Source organism: Panthera uncia, chromosome D1, assembly GCF_023721935.1.
Source record: "Panthera uncia isolate 11264 chromosome D1, Puncia_PCG_1.0, whole genome shotgun sequence".
In the NCBI taxonomy this organism is placed as follows: Eukaryota; Metazoa; Chordata; class Mammalia; order Carnivora; family Felidae; genus Panthera; species Panthera uncia.
Window position 1 is genome coordinate 57,262,566 of NC_064808.1, and position 15,821 is coordinate 57,278,386.

Sequence of the window (15,821 nt, forward strand, 5' to 3'; positions counted from 1 at the left end):
CCCCGAGACCAGGGACAGCATGCCCTGGGATGTAGCAGGCCCTGGACTGACAGCCTGATCCAATGGCGGCCATCAGGTTCCAGGCCTGATCCCTGCACCTAAAGCCTCATGGAGCCCAGGCCTGAGGGCCATACACTTGTGGACCCCATCTGGCTGGTCTTTCCTCACCCAGCGGGTAGATGTGGGGGGTCGGGCCACTGAGGATGTTGAACAAATGGCCTGACAAAGATCCCCCTCCTTCCCACTCCTCCACCTCATAAATTTGGAGCTTGGAATGCTACTCACTGAGCAGTGCTTTAGTGGAGAAAGGAAGCAAGCCAGGCCTCCCATGAGTTAATGATTTTCCTTTGGGGGTGGGACGGAGTAGTGGGTTCAGCTCCATCACTGCTCTGGACTGTGGGCTGAGATGCCGGGGTGTCTGTGAGGACAGGTCCCTGGGACTGGACACAGACAGGAGGCGGACAGCTAGAAGAACAGCCCAGGGTCTGGGAAACCCTGATGAGAAACACAGAAAGGGAGGAAAGGTTTCTGAAGTTGGTCCTCCGCGCTGGGGTCAGAAAAGAAAACATCTAAGACTGAGTGATGATGGGGAAGGTGTGAGTGACCATCCCACACACCTAAAGTATAAGGACAGAGATGTTCTTGAAGGAATCCTGTCTGGGCAGAGAAGCAAGCCCCTAAATACTGAGCAGCCTGGCCACATCAGACGAGGGCCAGATGTCTGGCCCATTTTTATTTCATCCCCATTCTAAAGATGAGAAAACTAAGGCTCAGAGAGGGTAAGCGATCTGTGTAAGGTCACGTAGTAAGTTAAGTGATACAGCTGGGGAAAACTGGGGTCTATATGGACACAAAGTCTATGCAAATCAAGGCGGGGTGGTTAGGGCATGAGCATCCACAGACATGGCAGTGACCTTAGAAGAGGCAGAGGGGGTTGAGGTTTTCACCCAGAAATCAATGTCTTTACCTGGAGCTGGTCAGCTGCCATTTTGGTGGAGCTGATAAGGCTGCCTGGCTTGAGCCAAAGAAACTTAATTCTCGTGGTCAAACCAGGCAAGTGTGTCTGTAAGGTTATTTCCACCAGGATTTCCTGGTGGCCACAGAGCTCCCCAACTACACGGGGACTCCAGCCAGCGAACGGCCAAGGAAGGAGGACAAGGGCACTGTACCTTCTGCGGAGAGCCCTGAGGAGCAGTAGGGTGGGCCTCGAGTCAGCACCTCCTGCAGGATGATGCCGATGCTGAAGATGTCTGCTTTGAGGGTGCCCCGTCCCGGCGCCCCGGGCCCCCGCAACAGCTCTGGAGCCGTCCACAACAGCTCTGCAGTCACAAGGCAAGGCCACACTGTCTTCACCCACTGACCACCAAACTGAGCCAAGATGGGCAGGCACTTCACATATGTGGCGTCATCGCCCTCTACCTACAGCCCCCAGGAGGACATAGGTGCTTCTGTTCTCCCCCATTCATAGGTAGGGGGCCTGAGGCAGCTCAAGGTCACACCACAGAAAGTGCTAAAAGATTGGACATCTCCCCTGTCCCCCTGCCTCACAAGCATCCAATTTAAATAGAGGCCTCAAAACCCACTGGCAGCGCCCGCCCATCCCTGAGCTGACCTTCTGGGGCTGGCCGGGGGCGGGGAGCCCGCTGAACGTCCAGGAGCTCTGCATAACCGTGGTCAGTGACCTTGAGAACAAAGCGCCCATCCACCACACAGTTTCGGGACTTGAGGCGTCCGTGAGGGAAATGTCGATGGTGCAGATACCGCATGCCCTGGAAAGGACGTAACGGTAGCCCATTATGTGATGAATCAAAGGGACCCTAGTCCTCTCAGCATCTCACAGACCCCAGAAACACTTCCTGCCTCCTCTCACCTTCTCCCATACTGTTCAGATTTTTCTTAGACAAAGTAGGAGACCAGGTCTTGGAAATCTGAGCATCTCTTTTCTCCCTGCCCTCCCCATGGCCCCCATAGCTCTAGGCCCAGGGACGGTTCTCACACGGATCAAATCCAGCAGCAGAGAGGCCTTGAAAGTCCAGTCCAGCCTCAGAGCTTCATTCCGCAGCAGGTCCTCCAGGCTGCCCCGGGAACAGTGCTCCAGCACTAGAGCATTGACCCCAGGGGCCACAAAGAAGCCCAGGCAGGCAGCAACGTTCTCATGCCGCATCTCCCGCATCTGTTGGGGCAATAGGCATCTTAGCATCCCCCAGGGGCACATTGAAGGCTGAACCAGGTACAATCCACATCTGGTCTCCAGTATTTAGCACCCAGTACAGGGAAGAGCACAGAGAGGCACCAGAAATGTTGGGTGGATGGATGGATGATAGATGGATGGAGATGGATGGATATGTAGATGGATGGGTAGATGGATGATGGATGGTTGGGTGAATGGATGGATGGATGGATGGATAGATGGATGAATGGATGATGGATGATGAATGGATGCCTGGATAGATGGATGGATGATGAATGGATAGATGGATATGTGGATGGATGGGTGGATAGATGGATGATGGATGGATGAATGGATGGATGAGTGGGTGAACAAGTGAATGGAAGCGTCATGGGAGAATAAATGAATAAGCTGTAGCGAACTCCACAGTGTAGGGATCTAGGCCTGTTTCCCAACCTAAGTGGAACCATGGACCTGAAAACTGTAAAGTTTCTCCCCTAAGACTTAGAGACTGATAAGGAGAGGAAGAAGAGCAGAAGGGACCAGGCTCAACCAGAAAATAGCCTCTGTCATGGCTGCCCAGCAGGTCAGAGAGCTTGAACCCAAGCAGTGATGCTAGCATTTATCAAAGGCTCACTTCTGGCCAGAGACAATTCTAGGTTATTTCATATGTTCTCTCCAATCTTCCTAATTCCCCAGAGGGTAGATTTCATTAGCTCCATTTTACAGGAAAGCTAAGCGTTTCAGGGAGGCAGAATTCTACCTGGGACCTTCCTGATTCCAATCCTGTGCTCTGTGCTCCAGCCACAGTGCTTCTCAGGATACTGACAACCTCGGGGGTGAAGGGGCTTATGTGGTTAGTGATGACAAGTGACCGGAAGCTCCTTGAGAGAAGGAACCCTGTCCCTCTTCTCCACAGCTGTACCCCCAAACCCAGAACATGGCCTGGCTCATAGGTGATGCTCAAAACACAGTGACTAAATGGGTGGATGTGTGGAGGGATGGTGGGTACAGGATGAGGTCCTTCGAGGGTGTTGCTGATACTGATGGAAGGGACTGTGCCCCTGAGGGTCGTGGTGATGGTCACGTTGAGGTGGTGACGTGACTTGAGGAATGCTCGTGAGTAAAGATGAGTGTGTAACTGTGGTTGAGGTGTCGGCCATGGGGCAGCAATTGTGATGATAGAAAGGACTCCTTTCTGAGGCTAGAAGCTTCCACGTTGAGCGGGGACCACTCCATACCAGTGGGAGTCCCTTGCCAGCGTCCCCTCCCCTCCTTGGCCCTACCTTTCTCAGGAGGCTGAGGCAGCTGGGCCGAAGCTCAGGGGCTGTGCCTGCTTCAAACCTCTTCAGCCACACCCACTCCCCCTGTTGGAGGAAGAATGAGAAAGTTCGCTGCTGCTGGTCTCCCGCTGTGCGACCTTGGGTTAATCCCTCTGTGCCTCTCAGCCCCAGTTCCGTCCCCATAAATGTATCTTTTCTGTGTGCTGCAAGCCAGGCAGGGCCTGGCCGGCAGAAACCGAAGTTAGACTTTCACTTTGGTGGGGCAAAGCCAGGGCCTTTGGCTGACAGACCCGAGTTCAGTCCTAACCCCGCCACTGTTTAGCTCCGTCTGTGAGCTTGAACAAGTGACTTTGGTTCTCTCAGCCTCTTGTTCCAGTTCTGTAAAGCGAAGATGATACCCCCCTCGCCCTGCAAGAGCTAACACTTGTTGCATATAAAGCATGTCAACATGCTCCCGGTGTCAAGGTCAACTTTACTCTGCAGGCCTCAGGCACCCACAACACCCCAAAGCCTGTGAAGTGACGGGGGCTCTGTGACCCAGAGACTGTAGGAGAGGGGACGGCGGGAGAGAAGGAAGCCTCGGGCTGGGGCTCGGTCCTCGCCCCGGCCTGGCCCAGAGCTAGCTGCAATCTTAGCCCTCTCTCCCCTGTCATGGATGGATTTCTGCCTTGTCAGCCTCACCCACAGACTGTCAGCTAACTTAGAGAAGCAGACAGAACATGCTTTGTACAGCATTAAAGCCTCCTTTCAGCATAAAAGAAGAAAAGATGGGATTCCCCTGGGGAGGAAGTGGAAAAGAAGGATCATAAGCCTCATGTCCCTTCCTGTACAATTAGCCTGGCTCATCAGCTGTGAGTCGCAGAATTTGAGAATCGGAACATCAGTGAATTGTCGAGTTGGAGAACACAGCACCTGAAAAGCCACAGTGTCCTCAACAACTTTAGAATCCTGCCGGTCTAATCTCTGACTTTGTGGCCTCCCTATCGGCTGACGGTCTGGGGCTGTGTGCTTCCCTCACCTCTGGGCCTCAGGGACCTGGGATCTCACTGTCCCTTGCCGAAACAGGCAGGAGGGTGACCTAGACTGGCCCCCGTGCTGAGAGAAACCCTGGGTGGACCCACGTTGGGAGAGCCCAGGCCCAAGTAGCCAGCAACTTGTTGTCCCAAGGTCAGATCACAAACCATGCTGAGCTGGGAATTGAGAGTCCTTCTCCACTCCTACTATGCCACTGATTTGCTGTGGGACCCAGGAAAGTCACTGGCCCTCTTCAAGCCTCGGTTTCCCATTCTGTAACAGGAGTAGGGCATACAGAAGCCCAAGAGGCTGTGGGCTCCCTCAGCTTCTCCCAAACTCACTGCAGCTTCTCAGGCCCAAACATGTGGTGGCAGAGGCCCTCACCTGGTACAGGGCCACATTGGTGGGCTCCTGGGGGGCCGGCAGGCTCCTTGCTGACCCCTGGGCCACCGACCTCAGGCTCCCGCCATCTGCCACACTTCTTGATTCACTCACGCTGTCCATGTGCAGCCTCTGGAGGGGGCAGGTGCGGTCAAGAGCCTGGACCAGGCCTCAGTCAGCGGCTTGCCCACCCAGTCCAGTGCCTGTCCCCCTACCCGTCTGCTTGGCGGCCGATGGATGAAGGTGAGCTCCTGGGCTGTCAGCAGGATCCGGTGGGGGCCCCGCACCAGCTGTAGCTGTTGGATGCCCAATCTGGAGGCAAGAGAAAGGGCAGGGCAGAGGGAGGGCACACGTATCACTCCCACCTCGATCTGGCCTATTGGGCCTGCGCTGACCCAGAGCCCTCTCCCTCTTTCTCTCCCTTCTCCCCAGCAGTCCCAGCACCGAGGGGTCACTGCTGAGCACTGCCCCCTACCCAGGCCCTTGGCCTGGCTCAGGCCTGATAAGCCTACTGGTCCCTAGCCTGGGAGTTCCCAAACTGCCCGGAGGCTTCCTGAGGTGAGGGCCGGGGGCAGGCTCAGGGAACACAGAGGATTTCAGACCCAGGAAGAATTGCTTTCAAAACCGAAGGGCCCTGGGAGTTGTCCTGGTCAAGCCATCATTGTGCATGTTCATAGCCTGAAGCTCAGGGATGGACAGTCTTACATAAGGTCCCAGGCTTCTTCCCCGACTTTTAAGTGGACCTTTTCGCAAGGCCCCCCAGCCTCAGCAGGGCCATGACTGAGGCTCTAAGATGGACAGGAGTGCTGGACTGTCCTGAGGTCCTGGGATGGGAAAGCCTCCTGAAGATTGCCAGGACTGTGCATACACAAGAGAGGCCCTGTGGGTGGGGGGCACAGAGGGGCAGAAAAAGGCTTGGGTGCAGACAGAGTCTCACCTGATGAGGCAAGTGAGGGTCCCGCCAGCCAGCAAAAGGACACATGCCAGGACAAAAGCGAGGAAGCTCCCCGGGAGCTGTGCATCTGCGGGCGGAGCAGGATGGACGCGAGTCCTAACAGTAACAACCACACAAGGAGGGCAGCCCCCTTCACCCAGCTCCTGTACCTCCTCCTGGGCCTTCCTCTGGGAAATGGAAACACAAACCCCAATCCAGACAGACCCCAGGGATGAGGCTCAGAATGACACTCATGTAGGAAAGTCCTATCTGTGGACTGGTCATCACACGCAGGTATTGAGTCCCAGTGTTTCAGCCTGGGTTCTTGGGCTCCCTGTCCCTGGATCCCCATGGTCCCTGCTCAGATCTCATTACAGTCCTGGTCAGACTATGGTCTTTTGTCTGATGGCATATCAAGTCCCTTCCCAATAGACAGAGTGGCTGGATAGCAGGGCCTGTGTCTTATTCATCTCACTGTCCCTGGCACCTAACACAGAGCCTGGGCATGGCGGGTGCTGAATAAAAATTTTGTATCCCTGTCGATTATTGTCCTACTTCTTGCATATCCCCTCTGATGGGCCCCTCGCTATCTGTTTGGACAGCCAGTTTCATTGTCCTTCACTCTGACCATTAAGAGAGCCTTCCTGACACCAAATCCAAATCTCCAGGTCTCATGTCAGGAGTTGGATGTAAAGACGCTATTAAAGTTCACTGGCAAGGTTGGGAGGGCACCCCTACTTTGCTTGGGCAACCCTAGCATCAGCTTAGGCTGGCAAGGACGCTGAATGCCCAGCCCCAATCTGGAGAGAGGACATTGACCTCTGCTGCCACAGAAATGGGGCCATCCCTTCTGCCTTCCATGCCTCCTCTCCCTTCTTCCTTTCGCTGGAGGATGAGCTCTGCTGTCCGCCCCCTGCTGAAGCCCTCCAGTCTGAGTCCATCATAATAATAGCAGCAAATACCTTGCAATCCCTATTATACTATTGCACATTGTATTGCATTAAGCACCTATTCTGATGATGTTATGTATTTCAATTCACCTTATTCTGCACAATGACCCCTGGAAGTAGGTATGGTCATGGTCACAATTTTGTAGAGGAGGAAACAGTGAGAAGTAACTGTCTGTGAGTGGCAGAGCCTGGGTTCAAACCCTGGCACTTTCGCTCTGGCATCTGGGCTCCTAACCACCGCATCATCCTGCCTCTCGCCCAGGCTCCGAAAGGGTAAGCTTTGAGTCTTAATCTGGAGGAGACAAGGGAGCAAACGCACAGGGTGTGGCAGAAAACACAGTGTGCCCCAGGCCTAGGGGGCAGCGAGTGCCAAGGTTCTGAAGCAGGAGCGGTCTGCGATCCAGGGAAGGACAGAAGAGAGCAGGAGGAAGACAGACCAAGATGCTGAGCGGGACAGGGTGCTGTGAAGTCAGAGGCCAGGACTCTGGCTTGGCTCCGGGTGAGGCCAAGCCTCTACAGGTCCTGGTGGGGGAGTGATTATGTTTCCAAAGGATCCTCCAACCTGCCAGGTTGCATGAGGATGAGGCAGAGGCAAGGCAGTGACCCAGTGAGAGATGACGAGGGCCTGGCCCAGGATGGAGGCAGTGACTGGTGAACAGCTCTGCTGCCGGGCAAATTCTAAAGATGGCGCCCCCAGGGTGTGCTGACCAACTGGATGGGGGGTGTGAGGAGACAGAGCGTTCCTGTGCCTGTGGGAGGTTGGGGGTTCCATGACCTGCAACGGAGAACATCATGGGAGGCAGATTGGGGGACAGATCAGGAGTTGAGCTTCAGACAACATCAAGTTTCAGATGCCGACTAGATATCCAGGTGTCAGTAGAATCTTATTGGACATGTCAAGTAAGCGGTTGGGCAGATATGGAGTTTAGGAGACAACAATGTCCATCTGGGGGCCACGAGAATGGATAAGACACTGTGGGAGTAAGTGCTGAGAGAAAACGGCTCAAAGCACCAAGCCCACAGGAGTGGTGTTAATAGGTTAGAATTCTATAGAACAGAAAAGGTGACTGAGAAGGTGACGAGTGAGGGGGCCCTGGAGAGGGATGGAGTAGCAAGGAGGACGGGAGTTCGGCTGTCTTGGCTGAGCAAAGCCAAGACTAGCAGCTGGCTCTGGGCCTCAGCACATGGAGGCTACTGGGGGCCTTGATAGGACTGCTCGTGTTAAGAGAGTAGTGGAAAGAGTCAGCAAGGAGGACTCCAGAGAAGAGGGGAAGGGACATTTAATCCAGTTAGCACCCACACCCTTTCGATGGATCTTGCTGCCAAAGGGAGTTAAGGAATAAAGCTTAGGCTGAAAGGAGTGTGAATGAATGGCTCTCTAAGACTGACATTCCAAGACACAAACAATCAGAGGAAACAAAGAACACGGCACATTCTCTTGCTGACAAGACCCTGAGACCCAGGGAGGAGAGAAGCCAGCCCTGGACAGGACAAGTCCAGCCGGTCCCAGCGCTCCTACGTGCCACTTGAGGAGTGCTTCTCACTGAGAGCACGGGACCTCGTAGCCCCTTCCCATCTCCTTGGAAGTACAAGCCCTGCTCCTGAGGTCTGCCCCACCCCCACCTCACGCAAGGACAAGCAGTTGAAGGTGTCAGGTCTTTGTTCCTATTTCTACATGAGAAATGGAGACCCAGAGAGGGTATGCAACTTGCCCAAGGTCACACACCTAGTCAGGGGCAGCGCTGAACTGCAGCCCTAAGTACATTTGCCCCAAAGCCCCCGCTGTCTGGTCTCTCAATCCATGGTGGTGATCAGTTGTATCGGTGATAATCATGACAACACAGGCCAGAGTGTGAACTGTCACTTTTAGATCCCCAAGAGAAGATATATCCTGAGGCCGCTGCTCAGGCTCCCACAACCCCCTAGTGTCCCCTCTCAGAGCTCCCTCTCAGGGCACCTGCCCTTACCCCGTCCCCCTTTACCCAGGGAGCTCCATCCCACGTGCTGGCAGTGACCACGGGTCTTATCTGCCATTGTATCCCCAGTTCTCAGCACTGAGCATGGGACACAGTGGATGCTCAATAAATGTTTGCTGATTGATTTGTTGAATGAATTAATTAAAAACCTGTTAGATGGTGAAATCTGTGAGCCAGGGCTGACGGAGAAGGATCTCCTCTGAGCTCCATCAGCCCCTGGCTGCCCCCTTCATGGCTCTGATCACACTGTCTTGTATTGTTTTCAGCTGTCCCTGTCTCTGTCACCAGACAGAAGCCCCTGGAAAGCAGGCCCTGGGGTTGGTCTTCGAGTACATCAGCTCAATGAGGGCAGGGACATAATTTCATTCACTCCTATATCCCTGGGGCTGAGCATAGTGCCTGACACGTGGGAGGTCCTCCAGCAAATTTTTGTGGAAAAAGGGGCAGAGAAACAATTGGGTGAAGGCTTCTTCTCATGAGCTACCTTCTAGTCTGGGGAACAGATGGCACTGGTTCTTCCCGGCACAGGACACACACCCTTATGAACATGAAGCAATTCACTCAGGGGCTGTGGGGATCATGGTGGCCGGGGTGGAGGGGCAGCCCTGATTGGTAAGACAGGTAAGATTTAACCAGGCAAGGTGGGGAGCTCTCCAGGAAGAGGAAAACGCATTGGGTGATTGGATGGATGGATAGGTGAATGGATGGAGGGATGATGAATTACCTCTCATGCATAGCATATTGGGGTCAAACCAGCAGCTGGAGTCACGTGCTGGAGGGGCCCCTCCTGGAAAGTGTATGGCCCTGTCCAGGGGCTGCACTTGCCACGTGCCTGTGTCCAGAATGTGGGTGGGAACCAGCTGTCTTCCCTGACCATCTGTGTCCAAGATGACGTACTGAGCCAATCTCCTGCCCTTCTCATCCGTCCGGATCCTCTGGCTAAAGCCAGCCACATTCAGAGCCCCTGTATGGTCTCCCAAGTGGGCTCCCGAGAGTCCTGCCCCATGGCTCTCAGAGCGGTTCAGGGCATGGGCCAACAGGACAACAGCATCATAGATGGTCCCAAAGAGTGGGGACACCTGTGGAAGAGAAGGTCCCTCAACCCCATAACCCCATGGCACAGGCTCCCAGACATCTCTGAGCCCTGCCAGCAGCAGGTTGTATGGATTATCACCCCCACCCCGCCCCCAACACAGCCCTCTCTCTGGTCCCACCATGACATCAGTCCCCACTCCGTGGAATCACAGTCTCCGGGGCCACCGCCAACTCCGACGTCTCACAGGCATGTCAAACCTGCCTGACATGTCCAAAACAGAACTCCTGGTTCTTCAAGGTTCCGTCTGGTTCTCCCACACTAACCCCACTCCTCCTGAACCTTAGGAAATGGAGCTACCTACCACCTGCCCGACTTCTCGAATCTAGGTTTGATTCCTGACGCCGCTCTTTCTCTCTTCCAGTTTGTCGTTGAATCTTTTTGGTTTTATTTCAGAATCTATTCCCAACTCAATTGACCCCTCACCCCTCTACTCCTGCCATCTGGATCTGAGCCCCTCACTGCTCACCTGGCCTGCAGAGGAGCCCCCTAAAGGTCTCCTTGCTTCACCTGGGTCTCTTCAGACCCTTCAGGCAGCCCAAACGATATTTTGTAAGAACATGAATCAAATTATTTCTTACTTAAAACCTGCTGATAGTTTCCCATTTCACTTATGATCATGAGCTGAGACTCCTTTTGCCCTGGCATAAAATGCCTCACATGGTCTGGCCCCCGCTTATCTTGGACCCCTGTCCCCACCTGTCATGACAGTCCAGCCTCTCCACGCCCTCTGCCTGTTCCTCTAGCCTCCGAAGTTCACTCTGTCTCTCGCCCCTTGCCCCTGACCTTTCATCTACCTGGTCACTCTTCACCCAGACCTGCACCCGGCTGCCTCCTTCCCGTTCCGGATGCAGCTCACGTGCCATCTCCCCGCAGTGGGCTTCCCTGCCTATCTTAGCTCCTGTCACCCACTACTTTATCCAAGCTGCTCTCTGTCACTTTATCCTATTTAGTTTTCTTGGCGACATCGCCACAATTTGGATTTGGCCATATGGTTGCTTGGGTGTTACCCGTCTTGCCCTAACATAATGGAAGCTCCCTGAAGGCCAGGTCTGTCTTACCCATCAGTGTGTCCCTGATGCCTGGCCCCATGGCATGTGAGAGGGACTCAAGTCACATTTGTCAGACGAATGACCGGTTGCAAGGCCTTTCATCCGCATCTGCATTCCTGTCATCACATGCAGAACTATTGTCTTCTTGTCACCAAGAAACAGACGTCCCAACAGGGACCCGAGCAGCCGAGTCCTCTCCGCCCAAACTGAGCTGGCAGCCACACCCCCACCGCTAACACTCCTCAGATTCACAGCAGTGACTCCAGAAAACCTTCCCATTCCCCCACGCCCCGGCATCTCTCCTACTGATCTGCACACTTTGTTAGACAGACGCAGAGGAAGGGGAGGGAGAGAGTCTGCACGAGGAAGAAGAGCTGGGCCAGAGATGAGAATCACAGGCACTAAGCTGGAGATAGAAAAATAGGAGGCAAAAAGTCACAGGAGAAGGTGAATTGACAAAGCAGGCCAAGAGTGAGTAACACACACGAGAGAGAGAGAGAGAGAGAGAGAGAGAGAGAGAGAGATGGAGACAGTGTACCGAGGGAGAGGCAGAGACACTGTCAAATAAGGGACAGGTCACATGCCCACCAGGAGGCGGGACTGGTCGGCCAGGTGGGTAGGGGGCCCGGGCTGGGAAGGCCTAGAATGCACGCACACCTGCCCATGACCCAGGGCTCCGGGCCCTGCGCGGGCCTGCATCGACCTACCTGCTCTGGCTCCAGGTGGGCAGCCACCTCTCCAATGGCCCTGGCAGCTTCCAAGGCCTCGTCCACAGGGCCGGACTCCAGGCTGACGGTGAGCACTGCGTCATAGACCTCCTGCAGGGGCCCGCGGTCGTCAAGGGCCGCGTAGGAGCGGTTGCGGTAGGGCAAGGCAAAGAGCAGGGTATCGTAGGGCAGGAAGACCAGCCTCCCATCTGCCAGGCCCTGGGCCCACGCTCGGCTCAGCAGGGCCGTCTGCTCCAGGCCCCCCAGGAGCGCCGAATGCATGCAGAGCACCACCACTGGGGGTAGGAGAGGCGTGCTTACCTTTGCAGGCCTCCCCTGAAGCCCAGAGTCTGTGGCCCTGGAGAGCTGCTCGTAACTCTCAGGTCCACGCCCCTACCATGAATAGATTCCTCTTTGCCTTAGCGAAAGAAATAGGCCCTTGGCGATAAGCAGCCAATTCCATCCCCAGGCACCCAGGACAGAAGAGAGCCCTTGCTCAAGATAAGGGTCCTTCCTCTCTTCTCCACTTGGGTCCCTGACCAGGGGGACCGCCTCAGTCAACAAAGGGCTACCACTTACTCTGGCTGTGGTCTAGGTTCCCTACTGCAATCCCTTTCTCTAGGAAATCCGGGAAAACAGAGCCACCAGGGAAAGCTGAGAGTCCCCTTGCTGGGGCCCGAGGACCCCGGTCATGTGGAAGTCAGAGCCTGGAGCCCTGATCTCTGCTGAGCCTGGAGGGCCATGCTGTATGGGCCACGGGCCACAAGCCAGCTGCTCCCTGCCCCAGTATAATTGGGGGGGGGGGGGGGGCAGCTCGGAGACTCACTCACTACAACTGGGGGTAAATAGGACCCGAGCTTCCTTTTTCCCATCTCTTCCACCCGGGGGTTATTCTGGACGCTAACCAAAAGACCCATTTGTTTTGTAAGTGGGGGGTGCCATTCTGCATTTTCCCTGCTTTCCCTCCACAAGGGAAAGCCGATCCCCACAGCCTGGGAGGAAGCCGTAGACTGGGAAAAACCCACACTGATGGCAAGCCGTGCTCGCTGTGTGCTGGGCACTGTTCTACGCCCCTTATCTGCAGTAGTCCTCGTCCTCACAACCCTGTGATGGAGGGGGGTCATTAGCCTCATGTCACCGATGAGGAAACTCTAGCACAGAGAGGTTTAGTGAGTTGCCTGAGGGCACACAGCTGGCAGGAGGTGGGGTCAGGAGTGAGACTCTGGCAATCTGACTCCAGAGAATATGCCCTGAACCACTCTGCCCCCCTGGCTCCTGAAAGCCACCAATGTGGTTGGAACTCAATATCCAGCAAAAGGGTTGGAGGAGTCTGATGACGCGTCCCCCACCCACTGCCACCATGCTCCAGTCATGCAGAACTGAGCCGATCCTTCTAATCCCAACATGTTACCTCCATTCCTCTGCCCTAGCGGGTTCCTCTGCCTGGAACCCCTTCCTCCTCATCACCGCCTGCAATCAACTTCTCATGCTCAGGCCCTGCCCTGGTATCACCTCCTCCATGAAGCCCTCCCCACCCCTAAGCAAAGCAGCTCCTACCAGACTGGAGCTCCTCACTGCCGGGACCTGGGTGCTTCCTCCCCACCCCCTCCCCAGAGCCCAGCCAGGGTCAGGCACAGAGCAGTGCCCAGTGACTCTTGGCTGAAGGAAGTGTTTACAAAGCACTCAGCCACAAATATCTGCTCCTTGTGACCCTGTGAGGTGGGTTTCAACTATCCCCATTTCACCTGCTGGAGAACTGGGGCTCAGGGAAGTGGGCTACTGGTCCTAATGGGCAGCAGGCTAACCTGGGCCGGGTCTCACTCCCTACTTGGGGCTGACTCACTAACCAGCAGCCACATCAGCTTGGGGGTCCGCCCACCCCGCCCTCCCCCAGGGCGGCACTGGCTCCGGTTCCCTCAAATGAGAAACATGGTGTTTGTGAGTTTCACAGAACAACACTTTCCCCTGCTACCTGCAATACATTCTCGCATTCACCACTTTTATTCCATTCTATTTTATCTATTCTGTTTCATTCTTCTCTTTCTCTCCTGTTTTCTTTCTTCTTTCTTTCTTTCTTTCTTTCTTTCCTTCTTTTGTAATGTTAGTCTTGATTCACTAAACTGGTTTGTTGATCACAACCCATAGTTTGAAATCATCCCAGTCTAGATTAACTTTAAGGTCCCTCCGGGCACGCCTGAGCGGCTCCATGGGTTGAGTGTCCAACTCTTGATTTCAGCTCAGGTCATGATCCCAGGGTTGTGGGATCGAGCCCGTGCTGAGTGTGGAGCCTGCTTAAGATTCTCTCTCTCTCTCTCTCTCTCTCTCTCTCTCTCTGCTCTTCTCCCAAGCTTGTGCTCTCTTAAAAAAAAAAAAAAAAATCCCTTCTGTTTTCCAGGTGCTACCTCTCCTCTACAGTCTACCCACCATGCCTCACCTTAGCTAACAACTTCCTTCAAGACAGGCAAATGTCACCTCCTCCAAGAAGCCTCCTCTGATCCCCAGGGCCCCAGCCTTGTACTTCCTCTCATTCTCCAGGCCTCTGTTCCCTCTGATGGCCTTGAGCTCTCTGTCGTAACCACCTGTTTCTTATTACTTATATAGCTGTCTCTCCATTACCTAGTCAGCCGCTGGAGACCCACCACCTGATCTGTCCGGTTCACCTGTGTGTCCCAGCACTCAGCACAGCAGGGTTCCATAAATGCAAGAAACGATTAATCGGGGAAAAAAAGTGATTCTGACTCTAACTACCTTCCCGGGCTCAAGTACCCCTACACTCTCGTTTCCTTCAATATACCAGACATGAGGCAAGAAACCCCTTTGACTCCCACTCCTCAACCAACACTTGAATCAGAGCTCAAAACCCGACTGCCCTGCCTGCCAGCTGTGTGACTTGGGCAAGTTACCTACCTTCACTGAGCTGTGAAGTGCAGACCTCAACGGGACTAGCTCAGGGGGCTGCTGTGAGATGAAATGCAGGGCCGTTGTCCCGAGCTCAGCCCACTGTCTGATGCTGAGGAAACTCCCCACCAGCAGCCATATGAAGTCCATGCTGCCCACACGAGGAAGGCACCCGTGGACACTTACTTTTCAGACCGTCCACGTGGCAGAGCTGCTCCAGGACCTCCGTGGCCCCCTGCTCCCCAGGTCCTAGAGAGGTCACCAGCCCCACAGGCAGCCCATGCGTCCTCAGAGTCACGGCCACCTGCCGGGCTGTGGCCACCCAGATGTCCTGGTGGGAGGACACGATGGCCACACGAGCCCAGCCAAAGTGTCTCATGATAGACAGCAGCACGTGGGCAGCCGAAGGCAAGGAGGGCACCAGCTCACTTCCTCCTTCTGGAGCTCCGCAAGCCCAGGAGAAGAGGGTCTTGCCCCAGCCTTGGGCCAGCAGGGCTGCCGCTTGACAGTAACCGGGATTGACAGGGCCCACAAAGGCAGCCACGGTATTCTTGTGGGCCAGGAACGTGGCCAGAGCATGAGGGGTGTCACAGCCCGTGGCAAGGACCATGGAAGCCAGCCTCGAGCCCAGCACCAGTGAGGAGTCCTGGTTGGCTCGGTCCACAGCCAGCTGGGCTGCTACACTGGGGAGGGCCCTGGCAAAGATGGGGTCACAGTCCCAAGGACCCAGCACCCCCAAGGTGAAGGTCCCTGACCCGAGGGCCGGATCGGGGAGGAAGCCAGCCCACAGGATGGCACCCCAAAGCACCACAGACAGAAGAGGTGGGAAAAAGGCTGTCCTTGGATGACTGAGAGTGGACCCCCACGGACCCTGGCAGGACAGGCACGTCTTCCCGTGTGGCAGCAGCCAATACCAACCTTCAGGGGACAATCCCCCCTGTAGTCCTGGGAAAAGGGGACAAAAATAAAGTTTGCTTTCTAGCATTTTCTGCCACTACTTTCTGTATGATTTTGAGGCACACAGTACCTTCCCCCAGAACCTCAGCCTCCTCATTGATAAAACGAGGGATTTGGACCCATCATGTCCGAAGACTCCCAGCTTTGGGGTCTAACGTCCTCCCCAAGACTGACTCACAGCCTGGGCAGAAGCCCAGTCATTCGGTGTGGGCTCCAGAGTCAGAGCTGGTGAGACCTGGCTCGCTGCTTTCCATCCTCGTGGGCCTAGCCCAGTCTCTGAGGTTTCTGAGCCCCACTTCCCTCTTCTGTGAGGATGCGGAAAACAGAGCCTACTTTATGGAGTGGCCATGATGGTTGTGTGCCATAACGTGCAGCACTCAGCGCAGTCCCTGGTCCTTCCTTAGGT

General features: G+C 55.1%; 1 protein-coding gene across 1 annotated transcript in view; it reads right to left on the reverse strand.

Annotated features, from left to right (window-relative positions):
- Nucleotides 1-15,445, reverse strand: part of LOC125929388 (guanylate cyclase D-like) — a 34,704-nt gene extending 19,259 nt beyond the window's left edge. The window contains exons 1-10 of the mRNA XM_049640539.1: nucleotides 14,645-15,445; nucleotides 11,561-11,856; nucleotides 9,270-9,787; nucleotides 5,786-5,870; nucleotides 5,064-5,336; nucleotides 4,852-4,980; nucleotides 3,457-3,537; nucleotides 1,997-2,173; nucleotides 1,613-1,769; nucleotides 1,170-1,319 (exon numbers count right to left, since the gene is read on the reverse strand). Coding sequence (XP_049496496.1) covers nucleotides 1,170-1,319; nucleotides 1,613-1,769; nucleotides 1,997-2,173; nucleotides 3,457-3,537; nucleotides 4,852-4,980; nucleotides 5,064-5,336; nucleotides 5,786-5,870; nucleotides 9,270-9,787; nucleotides 11,561-11,856; nucleotides 14,645-15,443 — 2,665 coding nt within the window. The 5' untranslated portion in view covers nucleotides 15,444-15,445. The remainder of the gene's footprint in view (nucleotides 1-1,169; nucleotides 1,320-1,612; nucleotides 1,770-1,996; nucleotides 2,174-3,456; nucleotides 3,538-4,851; nucleotides 4,981-5,063; nucleotides 5,337-5,785; nucleotides 5,871-9,269; nucleotides 9,788-11,560; nucleotides 11,857-14,644) is intronic.
- Nucleotides 15,446-15,821: the final 376 nt, after the last annotated feature.